General features: G+C 37.0%; 1 protein-coding gene across 1 annotated transcript in view; it reads right to left on the bottom strand.

The window, feature by feature from the left end:
* The window catches only part of LOC133445647 (uncharacterized), a 52,588-nt gene extending 35,834 nt beyond the window's left edge, over window positions 1–16,754 (bottom strand). Inside the window, exons 1-3 of the mRNA XM_061722970.1 lie at window positions 16,610–16,754; window positions 9,262–9,314; window positions 3,207–3,261 (exon numbers count right to left, since the gene is read on the bottom strand). Of these exons, the coding sequence (XP_061578954.1) occupies window positions 3,207–3,261; window positions 9,262–9,314; window positions 16,610–16,690 (189 nt within the window). The 5' untranslated portion in view covers window positions 16,691–16,754. The remainder of the gene's footprint in view (window positions 1–3,206; window positions 3,262–9,261; window positions 9,315–16,609) is intronic.
* Between the last annotated feature and the right edge of the window lie 5,502 nt (window positions 16,755–22,256).

Here is a 22,256-nt window from a genome sequence, read left to right on the forward strand (position 1 = left end):
CTTATTTTCAATATAGAGACTCAGACTCTTTGTATTTTATAAACCCGTCTCGGGGTTTGGAGGGAGGATCTGTGATTCTGTAACACACACCGGTTAGATATTTCCCGTGGTAAAAGGCCGAGGCTGCAGCAGGAAAACGAAAGTAGGACCGGGGATCGATTTAAATGTGAAGAATCGATTCGATTCTTAAGATTCAGAATCGATTATCACGCTTTGATCCGATTCTACTCCGATATTGATTTGGGTTAGTGTTATTAAAACTGTTTTTTGAGTTGTTGCATGAATTATATGACTGTAGTTCTGCAACATATTAATACTAGTATTATATTGAGATTAAACAGCAAGTATTACAGCTAATGATGCTGTAAGGACCAATCAGCTCCCAGAATGCTGATAGATCTGCTTTCAGAAACATCGTGTAGAATTACCAAACACATCCAGGGAAGAAACAGAGACGGATGAAATCGGTTTTAGTTTTTCCCATTTATGAGAATTTGGTTTTTAGCATTTTATGCAAATGTAACCCCAAGACAGTATATAAATAGTGGTGGGGGAAAAAAATAAAGATTATAATCGATATTGCAATATATTGTTGCGCTCTCTGTCTCAATAAATAATCGATATTTTATTACAACACACATAACGGATTTACGCGGTTGTCACCGCACTATTGTTCATGCACTTTAATTTGTCCAGCTGTACGGTGTTTACATTTACAATCCTAGCAGGCAGTGAGGCTCTAAACAAATGCACTTTCTTTGTACATTATATGAAGTTTTGGCCTTGAATAAATGCACAACTACAGACGTTTTCCTTTTATGGGTATTTTTTCTTTTTCAGTCACATATATCGTGATATACCGTTGATGAAATTTCTTACAATATATCGAATATCGTAGATATCGTGTATCGTGATATTATCGTGGGCCACATATCGCCACAGTATTGAATCGTGAGTTACCCGTATCGTCCCACGCCTATATATAAAGAAATATAGACAATTTATGCAATTATAACTGAAAACTTTAATGTTTTCATGCCTTTAAACTAGTGATCGCGGACCTTCACCGATCACGGCATTTTCAAAACATCGGTATCGGCCTAAAAAGTATCGGGACATACCTAGTTATTAATGTTTTTAATATATATGAAATCGTTTTATATATCGTTGCATTTAACGTCACTTCCAGCCACTGGCCGGAAGTGACAAAGTAAGCAAAACTAACATGGTTTACATGTTTGAATTGTGAAATTTTATATATGTTCATGTTTGTTATTGCACTATTCTGCACTTTTTGTTTTAGTTTACAATTTCATGTTTTTACATTTTGTGTAGCCAGAGCTGATAAGCTTTGTTGAAATAAATGTCCATGTTGTTCTAATGGACAATAAAAGAAACTTGGGATCATTTAGTTTTAGTCCTTTTTTCTTTTTTTTTAATTAATTGCCAAAATGTATCTGATCGGGAAAAAGTATCGTAAATGTATCGGGAGCCAAAAAAAGTGATCGGATCGGGAAAAATCGGGATCGGCAGAAACTCAAACTCAAGTGATCAGGAGCTAAAAAATCCTGATCGGGACAAACCTACTTTAAACATATTAGTAGTAGGCCTGTGTTGAAAAAATCGATTTACTGATTCTAAATCGATTCTCATATTATATATTTTTTTTTTTATTAATTTATTTATTTATTTTTTCCCATCATTACATTTTTGCCTGGTGAAATTTAATCCCAGTAGTTTTGAAAACTCCTGAACTAAATGAACTTTTCTTTAGAGAAAATGCTGGACATTTCAGCTTAAATTTCTAAATGTTATATTAGTTCAATGAAGTTCCTATTATCTATATTTACTATAGCTTGTTTGGTTTCTCTGTTATCGGACACGGTTTGTCATAAAATACCTGAAAAATGCCGGGTGCTTCATGGCAAACTGTGTCTGGTGACAGAATAAATCAGACAAGCTAAAATAATCTGTTTACCTCTTGAGCTGTTGCAATTTCTTTCTTTTTTTGCAATTTAAATGGATATTGAAATGCCTATTTGAGTTATTTATTTCTTAGTTATTTCACAATAATTATTGTGAAATTATTATTTCCATAGTTATTTTACAGTCATATAATCCAGGCAACGCTAACCCAAATCAATATCGAATCGGATCAAATCAATAATCGATTCTGAATCTTAAGAATCGGAATCGAATCGATTCTTGACATTTGAATCGATCCCCAGCCCTATTTAAAAGGCAAAAACATGGCACTAGTTATTCTCATGTCCAACAAAACATTCCTTTTTAGGGCATAAATAAAAAAAATACCAAAAGTTGTAATGTAATAATGAAAAAAAAAAAAAATCTTTAGACATATGAATCGATTTAGAATCGGAAAATAGATCTTTTCAACACAGGCCTGCACGAAAGACGAGTGCACGTGCAGCTCTTTATCAATCTGCGTCCAGCAGTGACACGGCCAAGGCTGCAGAGGAAGAGGAGGAGGAGGAGGAGGAGGAGGAAGACGAGGAGGAAGAGGAGAGGCCGGGGGGGCAGAGCCAGAGCGGGGAGGGCCTTGAGAGCACTAAAGACTATTGACTGACAGATAACCTTTGTGAGTGGATGCACGTAAGGCGAGGGTTTATGGAGGAGGAGGGAGGAGGACCGGGAGGGACACGAGGACACTCTGCAATGTGGTCCAGGAGTAATGGGATCCATCAGAGCCCCACGTTAAGCTGTCATTTACTTGAGATTAGAGAGGATAACAGGCAGCGCCGCCAAACCCGGCAGACCTGCTGGACCGGCTTCAAAAGCACAGAATCATCCACAGGCTGCACATTCAAAGCAAAGCCATAAAAGAACATGAACAAACACCCTCAGAAAAAGAAAAAAAACGGGAGTCGCTTTGGATAAAAGCTAGAAATGACAAGTGGAGAAAGAGGGGGGAAAAAATTCAACAAATATCAAGAGATTATGTTCTTTAATATTTATTTAAACGGCTCCACATGAAGAGAGGGAAAAAGCACGAGGAGGCAGCCGCTATCAGAGAATGACCGTGAGTCAATTAACTCCCCAATTCATTAATCTGTGCATTTTAATTGGGTTCAATTATGCCAAGATTTGCCATGGCTAATTAAACTTATTTCCGGTGGAAATGAAGCAAACAGAGATGGAAAAGGATGTGCCAGAGTGTGTGTTGTACGGTGTGGGAGCGGGTTTACCTGGGCCAGGGAGTGATGCCGGCGCAGCAGCCAGATCACAAACAGCATGAAGAGGCTGCAGAGAGAGAGAAGAAGAAGAAGCTGCAGCTGCAGCGTTACGGGCCCGTTACTGGAGCGTTACGGGCCCGTTACTGGAGCGTTACAGGCCCGTTACTGGAGCGTTACAGGCCCGTTACTGGAGCGTTACAGGCCCGTTACTGGAGCGTTACGGGCCCGTTACTGGAGCGTTACGGGCCCGTTACTGGAGCGTTACGGGCCCGGTACTGCAGCGTTACGGGCCCGTTACTGCCGACGGAGACTAGGAATGGGTGATATTTTACCGTTCACGAAAAACCGTCAAAAAAATTCCCCACGGTAAGAATTTGTATCTCACGGTAAAAATTATAAATTCATGTTGATGACGTTTTTGTGTAAAGATGATTTATGGAAGGAAGGGAGGAAGGAAGGAAGGAAGGAAGGAAGGAAGGAAGGAAGGAAGGAAGGAAGGAAGGAAGGAAGGAAGGAAGGAAGGAAGGAAGGAAGGGATAAAAGAGGAAGGGAGGAAGGAAGGAAGGGAAGAAGGAAGGAAATGAGCCTAAAAGAAAGAAAGAAAGAAAGAAAGAAAGAAAGAAAGAAAGAAAGAAAGAAAGAAAGAAAGAAAGAAAATGAGCCTAAAAGAAAGAAAGAAAGAAAGAAAGAAAGAAAGAAAGAAAGAAAGAAAGAAAGAAAGAAAGAAAGAAAATGAGCCTAAAAGAAAGAAAGAAAGAAAGAAAGAAAGAAAGAAAGAAAATGAGCCTGAAAGAAAGAAAGAAAGAAAGAAAGAAAGAAAGAAAGAAAGAAAGAAAGAAAGAAAGAAAGAAAATGAGCCAGAAAGAAAGAAAGAAAGAAAGAAAGAAAGAAAGAAAGAAAGAAAGAAAGAAAGAAAGAAAGAAAGAAAGAAAGAAAGAAAGAAAGAAAGAAAATGAGCCTAAAAGAAAGAAAGAAAGAAAGAAAGAAAGAAAGAAAATGAGCCTGAAAGAAAGAAAGAAAGAAAGAAAGAAAGAAAGAAAGAAAGAAAGAAAGAAAGAAAGAAAGAAAGAAAGAAAGAAAACAGGATAAAATCCCATTGACGTGTTTGTGTAACAAACATGGCAGATAGAGATAGATTTATAGTTACAAAGGTGGAGTTGAATTGGTATTTTTTTATCCTCATTTTTATCGTTATCAGGATAAATGCCAGAAATTATCGTGATTTAGTCCGTACCGCCCATCCCTAACGCGGTTACACCTTTAACCTGCAGAGATCTCTGCAGAAACCCCCATCACGGCTGAAACCGCGTTACTAAATAACATCCTTTATCTAACGCCCGCTTCCTTTAATATCACACTTTACAGATAATCATCAACCTAAACATGTTTCCAGGGTCTTATCACGGCTCTCGCTCCCCGTCCTCGACCTTTGCAGCTATTCCTCAGCATTTTTAACGGAAATGACAGAAACTAGCGATGCAGTCGAGTCTCTTCAGCACGTTTTATTATCCACGAGCAGCTTTTTATAATCTCTGCACCTTTACGGCATTTGACACACTGCAAAAACTAAAAATCTTAACAAGAATATTTGTCTTATTTCTAGTTAAAATGTCTCATTTTTAGTAAAAAACAATCTCATTACACTTAAAACAAGACTCATCACTGGAAAAAAAACACTTCATAACTCAGTGACAGGTACAATAAAAAACCTAACTGGATAAATATATAATATTATCCTGTTAGTTTATGTGCAATACAGTATTCTTTCACTCATTTATGTGCAATAGTCTCTCATTCATTCATTTTCATAGTGTATATATAGCCTATTTATATTTCCTGTTTCTTATTTTGTTTTTTACACTGCAAAAACTCAAAATCTTAACAAGAATATTCGTCTTATTTCTAGTTAAAATGTCTCATTTTTAGTCCAAAAAATCTCATTACACTTAAAACAAGACTCATCACTGGAAAAAACAACAATTTTCACCTGTTTCAAGTAGATTTTCACTTAAAATAAGTAGAAAAATCTGCCAGTGGAACAAGATTTTTTTGCTTGTAATAAGAAGATAAATCTTGTCCCACTGGCAGATTTTTCTACTTATTTCAAGTGAAAATTTACTTGAAAACAAGTGAAAATTGTCAAATAAGTTATTTTTCTGCTAATGACTCTTGTTTTAAGTGTAATGAGATTTTTTGACTAAAAATTAGACATTTTAACTAGAAATAAGACAAATATTCCTGGTAAGATTTTGAGTGTAGCAATTACAACGTCGCAAGACCAACGCAGAAGAACATATCTTAGACACATCCTGAGAAACCATCATGTGTATTTACACCTCATAGCTATCATAATACCGCGAAAAAAACAACAATTTACACTGAATTTAGTCAAATATGAAATGTTTGGGTGCTTGAAATGTTTAGACTTTTATCGATCACACAGGGGAGGCCTTTTACTCATTAAAGTGTCAGACTGAAGCCTTTGATTGGATGTTTTGGCAGAAACTGGTTTTTATATCCTCAACTGTGTTTTGATTAGTGCTGCGTTACACCAAGTGAAGAAGTGTTGTGTTGTTGTTACCTTTAGAAGGTGATGTTTATGTCTGCAGACGCCGCTGGTTGGAGCTTTTCTTTAAGCAGCTCCGCCGAGGAGCCGCTCATTAATATTCATGAGGAATCTGCCTCCTAATTAGCCGGCGAGTAAGACGCGGGAGTGCGAGCGGTTAGCGCCCGGGTGAGAACATCAACACTGTTTAAGGTGGAGATAACGACGTCTGCCGGAGCCAATGGGAGCGAGTTTAAGAGGGTCACGTCCTGGTCAACCAGGAAAAAGCACGTTTCACTCACAACCTCCGTCTAAGAGGCTCCGAGATGCACGGTAATGTTTTTAAAAGTAATCCGGGACAATTAAAACACTTTCTGGAGAGTTTTCACGGCTTTCTGCAAAAAGTGTTTCATTCAGTTGCAGTTTTGCTGCTAAAGACGTCAAGAAATCTTAGAAAAGCTCAGTTTCAGTTGCTTCAAATAATGTTTATAGCCTCAACTCTAATGTTAAAGATCTACAATGTTATTATTATTATTATTATTACAATGAACAATCAAGACGTAGAAATCTGCTTTATGAATTTATTCTTACTGATAAACGTATATAAATCATGGGCAGGAACTTTTTAATGATGTTAAACTTTAGAAAGAAAGAAAGAAAGAAAGAAAGAGAAGAAATGAGCAAGAAAGAAAGAAAGAAAGAAAGAAAGAAAGAAAGAAAGAAAGAAAGAAAATGAGCCTAAAAGAAAGAAAGAAAGAAAGAAAGAAAGAAAGAAAGAAAGAAAGAAAGAAAGAAAGAAAGAAAGAAAGAAAATGAGCCTAAAAGAAAGAAAGAAAGAAAGAAAGAAAGAAAGAAAGAAAATGAGCCTGAAAGAAAGAAAGAAAGAAAGAAAGAAAGAAAGAAAGAAAGAAAGAAAGAAAGAAAGAAAGAAAATGAGCCAGAAAGAAAGAAAGAAAGAAAGAAAGAAAGAAAGAAAGAAAGAAAGAAAGAAAGAAAATGAGCCTAAAAGAAAGAAAGAAAGAAAGAAAGAAAGAAAGAAAATGAGCCTGAAAGAAAGAAAGAAAGAAAGAAAGAAAGAAAGAAAGAAAGAAAGAAAGAAAGAAAGAAAGAAAGAAAGAAAACAGGATAAAATCCCATTGACGTGTTTGTGTAACAAACATGGCAGATAGAGATAGATTTATAGTTACAAAGGTGGAGTTGAATTGGTATTTTTTTATCCTCATTTTTATCGTTATCAGGATAAATGCCAGAAATTATCGTGATTTAGTCCGTACCGCCCATCCCTAACGCGGTTACACCTTTAACCTGCAGAGATCTCTGCAGAAACCCCCATCACGGCTGAAACCGCGTTACTAAATAACATCCTTTATCTAACGCCCGCTTCCTTTAATATCACACTTTACAGATAATCATCAACCTAAACATGTTTCCAGGGTCTTATCACGGCTCTCGCTCCCCGTCCTCGACCTTTGCAGCTATTCCTCAGCATTTTTAACGGAAATGACAGAAACTAGCGATGCAGTCGAGTCTCTTCAGCACGTTTTATTATCCACGAGCAGCTTTTTATAATCTCTGCACCTTTACGGCATTTGACACACTGCAAAAACTAAAAATCTTAACAAGAATATTTGTCTTATTTCTAGTTAAAATGTCTCATTTTTAGTAAAAAACAATCTCATTACACTTAAAACAAGACTCATCACTGGAAAAAAAACACTTCATAACTCAGTGACAGGTACAATAAAAAACCTAACTGGATAAATATATAATATTATCCTGTTAGTTTATGTGCAATACAGTATTCTTTCACTCATTTATGTGCAATAGTCTCTCATTCATTCATTTTCATAGTGTATATATAGCCTATTTATATTTCCTGTTTCTTATTTTGTTTTTTACACTGCAAAAACTCAAAATCTTAACAAGAATATTCGTCTTATTTCTAGTTAAAATGTCTCATTTTTAGTCCAAAAAATCTCATTACACTTAAAACAAGACTCATCACTGGAAAAAACAACAATTTTCACCTGTTTCAAGTAGATTTTCACTTAAAATAAGTAGAAAAATCTGCCAGTGGAACAAGATTTTTTTGCTTGTAATAAGAAGATAAATCTTGTCCCACTGGCAGATTTTTCTACTTATTTCAAGTGAAAATTTACTTGAAAACAAGTGAAAATTGTCAAATAAGTTATTTTTCTGCTAATGACTCTTGTTTTAAGTGTAATGAGATTTTTTGACTAAAAATTAGACATTTTAACTAGAAATAAGACAAATATTCCTGGTAAGATTTTGAGTGTAGCAATTACAACGTCGCAAGACCAACGCAGAAGAACATATCTTAGACACATCCTGAGAAACCATCATGTGTATTTACACCTCATAGCTATCATAATACCGCGAAAAAAACAACAATTTACACTGAATTTAGTCAAATATGAAATGTTTGGGTGCTTGAAATGTTTAGACTTTTATCGATCACACAGGGGAGGCCTTTTACTCATTAAAGTGTCAGACTGAAGCCTTTGATTGGATGTTTTGGCAGAAACTGGTTTTTATATCCTCAACTGTGTTTTGATTAGTGCTGCGTTACACCAAGTGAAGAAGTGTTGTGTTGTTGTTACCTTTAGAAGGTGATGTTTATGTCTGCAGACGCCGCTGGTTGGAGCTTTTCTTTAAGCAGCTCCGCCGAGGAGCCGCTCATTAATATTCATGAGGAATCTGCCTCCTAATTAGCCGGCGAGTAAGACGCGGGAGTGCGAGCGGTTAGCGCCCGGGTGAGAACATCAACACTGTTTAAGGTGGAGATAACGACGTCTGCCGGAGCCAATGGGAGCGAGTTTAAGAGGGTCACGTCCTGGTCAACCAGGAAAAAGCACGTTTCACTCACAACCTCCGTCTAAGAGGCTCCGAGATGCACGGTAATGTTTTTAAAAGTAATCCGGGACAATTAAAACACTTTCTGGAGAGTTTTCAAGGCTTTCTGCAAAAAAAGTTTCATTCAGTTGCAGTTTTGCTGCTAAAGATGTCAAGAAATCTTAGAAAAGCTCAGTTTCAGTTGCTTCAAATAATGTTTATAGCCTCAACTCTAATGTTAAAGATCTACAATGAACAATCAAGACATAGAAATCTGCTTTATTCATTTATTCTGACTGATAAACGTATATAAATCATGGGCAGGAACTTTTTAATTATGTTAAACTCTACTAGAATTAAAACATATATTTGTCTCGTGTCAAAGAAGAACGTGGGATTTTTTTGCAACATTTTCGCTCAATATTTCAAAAGTATTTTAAAACTAATTCGGTGTTTGATCCTTCCGAGGTGCATGAACGTGACAGTTGATGTTCCTGCACGTTTACGAGGATTCAGGTTAATTTATAAACCCAAGTCTTTGGTCTGACAACTCCTTTATTTTCAAGGGTTTTTCTTACATAAGTTGTTTCACCACAACTTTTACTAAACTTACTGAACCTTCATCTCAAGACAACGAATCATTTCTGAGAAAAATAAAAGAATATTTACCATCCTATTAAGGAGAAGGTTCCAGCCGCTCGTTTTACTGATAAAATCAGCTCCTGAAATGTAGAAACAGGTGATTATTACATGAATAAAGCTTAAAGTCAAAGTAGTAAAGAGTTGACTGTTTGTTTTGCGCTCCCTGTACGGAGGAGTATTAGGGCCATGCAGGAGAATAAATATTTGAGAGGGGAAGATTTTTTTTTATTTTGCACTTCGAGAATAAAGTCGAAATGTCGAGATAAATGTTGAAACACAATTTCAAGAATAAATTTGAAATGTCGTGAATAAAGTTGAAATACAATTTCATGAATAAAGTCTAAATGTCTCCTCTGGCCCATCAAGTCCTAATACTGATAAATACACCGTCTTTATGAGATAAAAGAGAAAGAATTTCTTTGTTACTGAAGCTGATTTTGAAGTGAAGTTTCACCAGTTCGTCTATACCAGGGGTCAGCAACCCAAAATGTTGAAAGAGCCATATTGGACCAAAAACACAAAAAACAAATGTGTCTGGAGCCGCAGACACATTTGTATCTGCCTTAGAATGAAGGCAACACATGCTGCATGTTTCTATATTAGTTATAACTGGGGAAAGATTTTTTTTTCATTATGCACTTCGAGAAAAAAGTCGAAATGTTAAGAAAAAAGTGGAAATGTCGATAAAAAAATCTCGAAACGTCGAGAAAAAAGTGGAAATGTCGTGAAAAAAGTCAAAATTTCGAGACAAAAGTCGAAATGTCATGAAAAAAGTCAAAATTTCGAGAAAAAAGTCAAAATGTTGAGATTAATGTTGAAGTACAATCTCGACAAAAAAGTTGAAATGTCGAGAAAATTCTAAATTTCAAGAAAAAAGTCGAAATGTGAGAAAGATAAGATAAGATAAGAAATCCTTTAATAGTCCCCAATATCAATATCACACAATAATAATAATAATAAAAATGAAAAACACTATAAACAGTATATACAATAATAATAATAAGAAGAAGAAGGAGAATAAAAATAGTAATAAATAAAAAAATACTAGTATACAAAAAGAAAAACAGATGGATATTTACAGATGTTATTTATGCACGTTGCAGAGAATGGTATTGCACTTTTTTTTTTTTCCGGTTTGTATATTTATTGTCAGGATTGTTTGTGGTCTAAAGTTGAAAAAAAAAGTTGAAATGTCGAGAAAAAAGTCAAAATTTCAAGAAAAAAGTCAAAATGTCGAGAAAAAAGTCAAAATGTCGAGATTAAAAAGGAAAGGAAAAAGGAAGAAAAAAAGAGAAATAAAGGGAAAAAAAGAAGAAGAAAGAAAAAAAAAAGTCAAACATTTTTGAAAAAGCTCCAGGGAGCCACTAGGGCGGCGCTAAAGAGCCGCGGGTTGCCGACCCCCGGTCTATAGGCTTATGAGGCATTTTGTAAAGACAGTTACATGCGCTGTTTGTTATAGTCTCAGAAGGTTGACTTTTTTTCTCGACATTTTGACTTTTTTCTTGAAATTTCGAATTTTTTCTTGAAGTGCATAATGAAAAAAAATTCTTCCTCTTCTAAAATATTATTTTTATTTTTCTCCTGCCTGGCCCTAATACTCTTCCGTACTGAGACCCATCCAGACCTGGAGGACAAATACTCTGCTCATCATTATAATAACGAGCTCCGACCCGACCGGGAGACATTCTTGTCCACGTACACGTACGTGTCCACAAACACGTTCACCCAGAGAAGCCGACCGTCTAACACATAAACATCTGCAGTTTACCGACACCTGAGACTCGGCGCTGTTCAAGAATGTCACGTCCACAGGCGTCCGGCGCTTTTTAAGAAGCTGCAAACAAACAGCAGCTGGCGAGCGACAGCTGAGCCGTTAAATACAGATGCAGACAGATGCATCGCTGAGCTGTTTCTGTCTTTCTCTCATCTCCGAAAGGCCAAGTGCAGATATTTCACTGCTGCAGTTTGTCCATCTTCCTCCGTGACTTGATAAACTAGTTCTTTTTCACCTGATGGCTCCTTAATTATTAACGACAGCCGTCTTATTTTTAGCACCGTTCGTTCCACCTCTGGAAACCGCAGCCTTGAATAACGAGACGGTTGCAACGTTGCTGGGGGGATTTTCCACCCTGAGAAGATGCAAACGTAACGCCAAAGATGGATAACCACTAGTGAGGTGCTGATCAATACTGAAATATTCATACTTCCGATACCAGATCTGCATGCTCTAAAATCGATTCTCAAACTAAAATATTGATACTTTTGATACTTCAGTCACTTGTGGTGATGTACATCAATAACAGGAATACGGCTGGGGATCGATTCAAATGTCAAGAATCGATTCGATTCCGATTCTTAAGATTCAGAATCGATTATCAAGATTTCATTCAATCCGATTCCGATATTGATTTGGGTTAGTGTTATTAAAACAGTTTTTTCAGCTATTGCATGAATTATATGACTGTAGTTCTACAACATATTAATACTAGTATTATATTGAGATTCAACAGCAAGTATTGCAGCTAATGATGCTGTAAGGACCAATCAGCTCCCAGAATGCTGATAGAACTGCTTTCAGAAACATCATGTGGGTCAGAATTACCAAACAGATCCAGGGAGGAAACAGAGACATATGAAATCGGTTTAATTTTTGAGAATTAATTTATGAGAATTTGGTTTTTAGCATTTTATGCAAATGTTACCCCAAGACAGTATATAAAGCAAAGAAATATAGACAATATATCCAATTATAACTGAAAACTTTAATGTTTTCATGCCTTTAAACATATTTAAAGGCAAAAACATGGCACTAGATATTCTCGTGTCCAACAAAACATTCCTTTTTTGGGCATAAACAAAAAAAAATACCAAAAGTTGTAATGCAATGATGGGGGGAGAGAGAAAAAAAAAAAAAAAAAATCGATCTTTAGACATATGAATCGATTTTTATGAATTAATATGAGAATCGATTTAGAATTGGGAAATCGATCTTTTCAACACAGGCCTAAACAGGAATACGGTGGAAATGAACTAAATTATTCAGATTATTTGTAAATGACACGCTGCTGGTAGGAACTACTTTTTATCATTTTAATTTCTATAGTAGTTTTTATTTTTGTTTATTATTCTCTTATTTATTTTAATGGTTTTATTATTTCAGGATCTTTATTTAGTGATGGAAACACTGGTTTTTCTGTTGTTGTAGCAGCTCGGCTGTATTGTGAATGAGGCTGCTACCTCAGTAAACTTCTGACTTTAAAATAAATAGCTAAATAAGTGACTGATGTTCCGTATTCTTAAGCTATTTAAAATAGATTTACGGGGCACATTAAGTGTATTTGCACAATCGAATCGGTATCGCCGATACCAGCCTGAATTTTACTCAATATCGGATCGGAAAGGAAGTCGGTGGTATTGAACTTCACTAATAACTAGTTTAAACACTTTCATCACGGCGCTTCCCCACCTGGAGGTTTAAAATAGGAAGTTGAAATGCAGTGTTGTGTAACTTCCTGCGCTGGCTTTTAGAGCAACATAGAAAGATTGGATCTGTTTGTAAACTAAACGTTGCATAGGTGTAAATCCTCGCTGATACCGACGCCTTTATTCTCAGCAACATTTGCAAGTGTTTGCAGTTGCTGGTATCGGTAAAGGAACGAGTCGAAACCTGAGACTCGTGTAAGCCACATAATTGTTAAACCTCAAATTCAGAGAGTGCAGCAGCTCAAGGACCTGCAGGAAGAGGAGGAGGAGTGATGAGAATGAGAAACGTGTGACTCAGTCCTGTGAGCTTCAGGGAAAATGAAAAGGCCAGCAGCGGACTCGGCTCTTGCATGCAAAGCAGAGAAGGGCAAGCCCGCGTCCTCCAACTCGTGACATCATCGCCGTGGCCTTTCAGACGGCGCTACGCGTGTCCAGATACCTGCGCGGCCCCATAACCTACCGATTAATGGGTTAACCTCTGCTTTTTCTTATAAAAACAAAAACATCTGGTTCTAGGATTTACTGTTTTCTTGATTATTCGCTTCCTTATTTCCATGGAAGTGTTTTAGATTTAGTTTTTGAAGCAGCATAAGATTACGCAGAGATCTTAAAAAAAACAACAGATTTAGGACTAAACTAATGGAACGTTGTATTTCTGTGACAGGAATCAGTTTATGTTTTATCTGAACAAAGAAACCAAAGAACCCAAATCAAACATTGCATTCAAAAGAACAAATAAAGGCCGGGTTTCCCAGATCCAACCTCTCTTAAGGATTTAAGAGAGGTTCAAAGAAGGTTTGAACTAAGAGAGAACCCTAAGATACGGGTGTTTCCCAGATGACTTCTTAACACCGTCCTTTAGTTTCGCTCTTTCAGAAGCTCTTTGGAGCAGCTGTCCGGTTCTGAAACCAAATGAATCGATGCCAGGCAAATCGATCACCGATCACTATCAGCGCATTTTCACACGCAGCACTGCTGCCTAACGCACTAATTCACTGCTGCCTGTGCGTTATAATAAAAAATTAAGATGATAAATATAATTCAATTACCCTTTTTCATCCAAACGGTGCGTTACTCCGTTATTTCTGGCTACAGTGAGGCTTTTTTTCCCCACACGCAGAAACCGGGAGGAAACGGGGTGGGCGTTTGTGTGTGTTCAAAAACATGAGCCAAGAGAAGGCGAGTTTCGCAAATCGCAACGTGGAATTACAGCAATCCCTGGTTTTTCGCAGGGGTTATGTTCCAAAAAGAACCCGTTATAAGTGAAATTCTTTTTACAATTATAGAGCGCTTCAGATTGCAGAGATCAGCCCCGCCTCGCACGTATTCCTCCTCTTCTGAGACCCTGCATCCCGACTCGCGCTGCAGCGTCTTTTATCCTAAACCCCGCGGTGCAGGTTTTTTCAAGAGAAGAAAATAGTTATGGGTCGTTGTCTTCGCTCTTTTTTCTTCTGGGCAAAAAGATTCTTTAATATAAACCGACACCATTGATTATATTTGAGACTGTAATGAACGATTCATCAAAGGCTCCTGTTCTTCAGCTGCTGCTTCCCTGTCATCACACGTAGAGGTGCTCGGGCTCGGGCACCGCGCAGGTGTCCCGGTCTGACAGCCCGGTCCGACACGTCCAGGGGACTGAAGTGCTGACGCACGAATTCGCGCGGCGACGCGGTTGATTTGCAGCGAGAATATGCTGTATAGCAGCCAAATTATCAAATAAATGATATTCATGATGATCGTTTTATTTGTGCGTAAAGCATAAAGCATATACAGGAACACACTTGTTATTCCTTATTTTTCTTTTTTTTTTCCTTTGCTGTCACCAATAAATGCTAAACAATATAAATCTAAAGTATAAAATAAATCAAAATTTGTGCGGGGTGCATTGTTTTAATATCTCATTGCTTGGTGTGATATTGATTTGCCTGACGCGGCTGGATCTGTGAGTCTTTGTTCACTAAGATGGTTGTAAAGACTGGGTCAGCAGCATCTTTCATTTCCTTCTTAATGAAAGAGATACTTAAGCTAAGAGCAACTCTGGGAAACGCGATTTTCTTTCACAGGCTCCTTAAGAAGGTTTGAAAGAAGTCTTTCGCTGTTAAGAACTACTTAACTGATCTGGGAAACCCGGCCAAAGCCAGTATGTTGAGGAAATATAATGAAATATGTTAGTTACGTTTGATTGACATACCCATTGTCATGAAAGGTATTTGTTGTTGTTTGAATGGTATTACCTGAATTGTAACTTGGAAACTAAAAAGGAATGTGACTGTCTGTGTTGGTCGGCAGCTATTTATATTTTATATTTTTGTTTATTTTGTTGTCGTTTTTTAATTTACATTCTTTGTAAATTGATTTCTTGGGGTAAAGGGGCAGATTAAATAAAATTATTCTTCTTTCTGCTCCCTTTCATTCAGAATTTAGGAACGTCTGTGTTTATATTCAATTGTTCTGTTATTTTAATCAATGAATGAAATAAAGAATAAATAAAAAAGTTACACACTTCAGGATGAGACAGGAAATATCTTATTATGAATAATACGACATACCTTCGTAGTTAAACACAGGTGTGACGGTTCACTTCAGGTGAGTGAGGTAATTAAAGTAAAGGTGTAATTATCTGCAACATTGATTATTTACTGAACTCAAACTGTCTACAAATGTTTTAAATCATAAATATAAATGCAGCAAATCTAAAAAGGGAGAAGAAACAAAAACATTTGGATAATTTAACAGTTGATTTTCTGATCAACTAATTATCAATCATGAAACTTGTATGTATATATGCGTATGTATGTGTGTGTGTGTATACATACATATATATTAGGGATGGGCGGTATGGACTAAAAAATGTATCACGATAATTTCTGGTATTTATCCCGATAACGATAAAAATGACGATAAAAAAAATACCAATTCAACTCCACCTTGGTAACTATAAATCTATCACCACATTCAGTCTTTGGAGCCTCCAAATCACTGCTCTAAAAGATACTAAATGCTACTAAACTACACCAATTAAATTGAATTGATAAAAACCAATTAAATGAGTTACACCTGTACTGCAAAACTGGAATGATCAGATCCGCCATGTTTGTTACACAAAAACTCTTTCTCTCTTTCTTTCTTTCTTTCTTTCTTCCTTCCTTCCTTCCTTCCTTCCTTCCTTCCTTCACGTACGTTGTGCGTCGATTTAACGCAGAACCATAAATCAGCTTTACACAAAAACGTCATCAACGGGAATTTGTCGTTTTTACAGCGAGATGACAAATTCTTACCGTGGGGAATTTTATATATATATATATATATATATATATATATATATATATATATATATATATACAAATGTCAAACCAGGTATAATAATAATAATATATAATCTATATATATATATATATATATATATATATATATATATATATAATATTATAATATAATAATAATAATATAATAATAAATAATCAATAATAATATAATCCTGCAGTTCTTTATTCACCGTTTAAACCACAGATATAACTTTATATATATATATATATATATATATATATATATATATATATATATATATATATATATATATATATATATATATATATAAAAGAGTGGAGCAGCTGGACGGACACGTGGCTGCAGGTGAAGTTTGGACCAGCTGATCAATACAAATAATCGATTATTGGTTATTGTAATATTGATTTGGGCTTTTAAACCAGAACCAACACGTCCCTGTAATAACTGTACCACCTGGACGGGTCGGTCCATACACTAGTTCACTGATTCACCAGCTGATAAAACAAGGTTAATCATTAATAGTTAATCATTAATAGTTAATAGTTTAACGGCTAACTGGCTAATTAGCCGCAGAGCTGAAATAAAGAGACGTTTTTCTACTTACGCATCGATAATCTTCAGGGCTGGTATTAAAAAGCACGCAACGTGATTCGTTGCTTATTAAGGCAGGACTTTGGCTAGACATTGTTACACAATAATGATTTTTAAGACGATTTTTTTGTCGCTTCAGTTTTTTGTTTTGAAGGGTTTCTTTCTACTTCCGGTTTGTACGGCGCGCGCGGAGGGACAAAAAGGTCGAAGTGCGGCGACGAAGACACCTTACATGCAAACGAAACACCTTTAAAACACCTGTAAATGACCAAATACACCTTACATGCAAACAAAACACCTTTAAAACACCTGGAAATGACCAAATACACCTTCCATGCACACAAAAACACCTGGAAAACACCTGGAAATGACCAAAGACACCTTCCATGCACACAAGAACACCTGTAAATGACCAAATACACCTTCCATGCACACTAAAACACCTGTAAATGACCAAACACACCTTCCATGCACACTAAAACACCTGGAAAACACCTGTAAATGACCAAAGACACCTTACATGCACACAAAAACACCTGGAAAACACCTGTAAATGACCAAAGACACCTTACATGCACACAAAAACACCTGGAAAACACCTGTAAATGACCAAAGACACCTTACATGCACACAAAAACACCTGGAAAACACCTGTAAATGACCAAAGACACCTTACATGCACACAAAACACCTATAAAACACCTGTAAAACACCTGTAAATGACCAAAGACACATTGCATGCACACAAAAACACCTGGAAATGACCAAAGACACATTACATGTACATAAAAACACCTGGAAAACACCTGGAAATGACCAAAGACACCTTACATGTACATAAAAACACCTGGAAAACACCTGTAAATGACCAAAGACACCTTCCATGCACACAAAAACACCTGTAAAACACCTGTAAATGACCAAAGGCACCTTACATGTAAACAAGACAGCTGGAAAACACCTGGAAATGACCAAATACACCTTCCATGCAAACAAAAACACCTGTAAAACACCTGGAAATGACCAAAGACACCTTACATGCACACAAGACAGCTGTAAAACACCTGTAAATGACCAAAGACACATTACATGCACATAAAACACCTTTAAAACACCTGGAAATGACCAAAGACACCTTCCATGCAAACAAAAACACCTGGAAAACACCTGGAAATGACCAAATACACCTTACATGCACATAAAACACCTGGAAAACACCTGGAAATGACCAAAGACACCTTACATACACAAAACACCTGGAAAACACCTGGAAATGACCAAAGACACCTTACATGCACACAAAAACACCTGGAAATGACCAAAGACACCTTACATGCAAACAAAAACACCTGTAAAACTCCTGTAAATGACCAAATACACCTTCCATGCACATAAAACACCTGGAAATGGTCAAAAACACCTTCCATGCAATCAAAACACCTGTAAAACACCTGGAAATGACAAAATGGTCTCAGATGTAAGTCGCTTCGGATAAAAGCGTCTGCTAAATGACAGTAGTAGTAAATATGAGACATGTAACCAAGACGGGAGGCAAAGGTCACATATATATATATATATATATATATATATACATATATATATATTTATATCCTTCAGAGCATGTCACCTTAGTTCTAAGTACACCAACGATAGCAGTGTTGTTTGTCAACAGTCTGAACCAGAGGAATGGAGGAAGTTTTAAGGCGTGTCTGCTTAAAGTCGTTGGCTGAGTTCATGTCAACACCTAAAATCAGATTCATGTTTTCCACAGGGGAAGCAGACTGTAGAAAAATAAAGTTGTGCTGAACATTTATTATTTAAAATATGTTATACAAAGGCCCACTCAGTGGATTCTGCATTTTTCTCACGTATAAATTAAAGATAAGGTAAAATATAAGCTCCATTCTCTATACCTGGAAAATGAGGCTTCAGAGCCAAAGACTTCAGAAAACCTTCAGGTTCACGTCACACGGGGTTTCAGCTCTTCTTCCCCGACATGGACTGTAAAAAACAATGGATGAAGCATTAAGTCACGTGACCCGTTGGTTGGTACTGAGTGCAGCCATGTTACCTTGGAAACCGGCGGGCCCGCCCACCGTATGTCAATCAAAGTTAGCCGTGGCTACCAGCTCCTTCAGCAGATCCCGCTGAAATCTCTCCAGAGCTGCCGGCAGACGTTTACAGCCCAATGTTCCTGTTTAACACGCTGACTCGACGGGGAAATGAAGAATGCATGACGATTAGGGATGAGGAAGTGATAACGGCTATTCATTGGCTGAGCCAATTCTCCATCAATCATGTTAGAAATGCATTTATGGCTGGTCATGCATGTGAAACTATTGGTTTCACATGCATGAAAAGGTTTTTTCGTACCAGACTGGTAATGTGTTTATTACGGAAGAGTATTAGGGCCAGGCAGGAGAAAAATAAAAATAATATTTTATTAGAGAAGGAAGATTTTTTTTTCATTATGCATTGAAAAAAGTCGAAATGTCGAGATTAATGTTGAAGTACAATCTCGAGAAAAAAGTCGAAATGTCGAGAAAAAAGTCAAAATTTCGAGAAAAAAGTCAAAATGTCAAGATTAATGTTGAAGTACAATGTCGAGAAGAAAGTCGAAATGTTGAGAAAAAAGTCAAAATTTCGAGAAAAAAGTAAAAATGTCAAGATTAATGTTGAAGTACAATGTTGAGAAAAAAGTCGAAATGTTGAGAAAAAAAGTGAAATTTCGAGAATAAAGTCAACCTTCTGAGACTATAACAAATAACGCATGTGACTGTCTTTACAAAATGCCTCGTAGGCATATAGACACTCCAGGGATGTAAGTTAGTTAGTTAATTAGTTTGTTAGTTCGTTAATTCGTTAATTCGTTAGTTCGTTAGTTCGTTAGTTCGTTACGGCTGCTGCTGCTTAGCTGTCAGTCGCTCTCCTAACTTGATCTGATGGGCCAGAGGAGACATTTCCACTTTATTCACGAAATTCTATTTCAACTTTATTCTCGAAATTTCGACTTTATTCACGAAATTTCGACTTTATTCTTGAAATTGTATTTCAACCTTATTCTCGACATTTCGACTTTTTTCTCGAAATTATATTTCAACATTAATCTCGACATTTCGACTTTTTTCTCGAAATTATATTTCAACATTATTCTCGACATTTTGACTTTTTTCTCGAAATTATATTTCAACATTAATCTCGACATTTCAAAATTTTTTTCGACATTTCAACTTTTTTCTTGAAGTGCACAATAAAAAAAAATCTTCCCCTCCCAAATATTTTTTCTCCTGCATGGCCCTAATACTCCTCCGTAGTTTATTTCTGCTCTAAAGTTGGACATTTCAACCTGGAGGTCAGATTGGAGCCTCCGGTGGTCAGTCTGGGAACTGCGGCGGGTTTGTGGCAGGAAGCTGGAGCAACCAGAGAAAAAACCCCACGCTGGGGGGAAGAACGTGCAGGAACCACAAAGAAAAGCTCCAGCCGGGACTCAAACCCGCAGCCCTGCAGCTGTGAGGCGGTAAACCCGACCGCCGCAGTAAATACAGCAGTTTAAAAGCTGCGGACACTTGTTGTTGTCCAGTTTCTCCTGCAGTAAACAGGCTGAGAGAAGCTGAACCGCCGCTCACACCAGGAAATGAGCCAAACAGACGAGATGGCTTGCAAGATTTGGGGACATGCATGCTTTAATTTGTGTGTATGTGTGTGTGAGAGAGAAAGAAAGGGAGGGAGAGGTGGGGAATGAAAGGTGAAGTGGGGGTGTGGGCTCTGCAGGCTCAGCTGCACCCGCTGGCCTTTCAGCCTGTCACTGTGAGTTAGTCAGGCAACGCTGAAGAAACTCCTTCTTTCTTTGCTTTTCTCCACTCGACAGGTTGTTACGTAAAAACCACACATGCACACGTACACAAACGCTTCACACGGACACCGTTTTTGCTCTGCATTCAGACGACTTTGATTCAAAAGTTCGTGCTTTGTGATTACAGCGCGAGATTAAACGATTTATAAACTGGTGCGTTGAACGTGTTAGAGAAGTCAAAAACATTGATTTTTAAAATACTTTTATTCTGTTGTAGAGCAACGTTTTCGCTTATGAGATAGAATAAAATTGATTTAAAAGAAAAAAGCCTGTCTGGATGGATTATTTTACATGTAATATGATAAAAAATAGAAATAAACCAGCGTTCCTGACTCTGGCCGAGAGCAGCAGCAGAATCTGAAGGTGTCGTCGCCTGAAACTCATCGGACGGGCAACATTCCTCACGTTAATGTGAAGCCGCTCCCTTTTACACGTTTCGTTGTGACAAGTTTACACTTACGTAAGCATTGGATGGTATTTTCAATATTTTTGTTTTTATACCTTGCATTATATTAATAGAGAGAAAAGGACATGATTTCTGGTTAACGTCTGGTTTCAGATGCATTTACCTGAACTTACCTGACACCTCGTATTTTTAAGGAAATACAGACTATATGAAGTTTTTCCTCCCTTTTAAAGAGAATAATGAGTTGGGAGTGACTCTTCATCCACCGGTTTCTAAAGCCACACACCTTCAAGTATTCACATTCATTACTCAGGTAGAAGTATAGATACTAGAGTTTAAAAATACTCCTGGAGAAGTTGAAGTATCAACTCAAGTTTTTTACTCAAGTAAAAATATAAAAGTACTGGTTTCAAAACTACTTAAAGTATAAAAGTAAAAGTAATGTAAGGGGGAAAAAAGCCATTAAGGACAAAAGCCATTGAAAATGAATGTATCTTAGTATAATGTAAATATATTAAAGAAGCATATATGTGTACTATTGAGCATTAACATGTGTTTCAGAGAGCAGGAGATATGATGACTAGTTGCCTATAAGTATTGTAATGGTGCAAAAAGTCAAACTTCATGTTCATGTTATCATTTATCCTAACCTTTATTGGAATGTACATCCAAGTTTAGTTGCAGGAATCTGAGGGAACGGATGTAAGAACAAAACTGGACAAGAACATCTGAAACAACCACAACCAAATTCACTCTATCCGGATGGAGCAATTTAACTGGATAGTTTTTATTTTCCCTTCCTTCCTTCCTTCCTTCCTTCCTTCCTTCCTTCCTTCCTTCCTTCCTTCCTTCCTTCCTTCCTTCCTTCCTTCCTTCCTTCCTTCCTTCCTTCCTTCCTTCCTTCCTTCCTTCCTTCCTTCCTTCCTTCCTTCCTTTCTCCCTTCTTTCCTTCTTTCTTTCCTTTTTTTAATTCTTCATTCCTTCCTTCCTTCTTTTATCCCTTCCTTCTTTCTTTCTTTCCTTCTTTTCATTCTTCCTTCCTTCCTTCCTTCCATCCTTCTTTTCTCCCTTCCTTCCTTCCTTCCTTCCTTCATCCTGCTCTCTCCTTCCTTCTTCTCTTCCTGTTTTGTCCCTTCCTTCCTTCCTTCCTTCCTTGCTTTTTTTCCTTCCTTCCTTCTTTTCTCCCTTCATTCCTTCCTTCTTTTCTCCCTTCCTTCCTTCCTTCCTTCCTTCCTTCCTTCCTTCCTTCCTTCCTTCCTTCCTTCCTTCCTTCCTTCCTTCCTTCCTTCCTTCCTTCCTTCCTTCCTTCCTTCCTTCCTTCCTTCCTTCCTTCCTTCCTTTTATTCTTAAAAGGCCTAAATGAAATAGAGTAACGAGGCTGTTTTTAAAATGTAAGGAGTA

Source organism: Cololabis saira, chromosome 6 (assembly GCF_033807715.1).
Source record: "Cololabis saira isolate AMF1-May2022 chromosome 6, fColSai1.1, whole genome shotgun sequence".
NCBI lineage: Eukaryota > Metazoa > Chordata > Actinopteri > Beloniformes > Belonidae > Cololabis > Cololabis saira.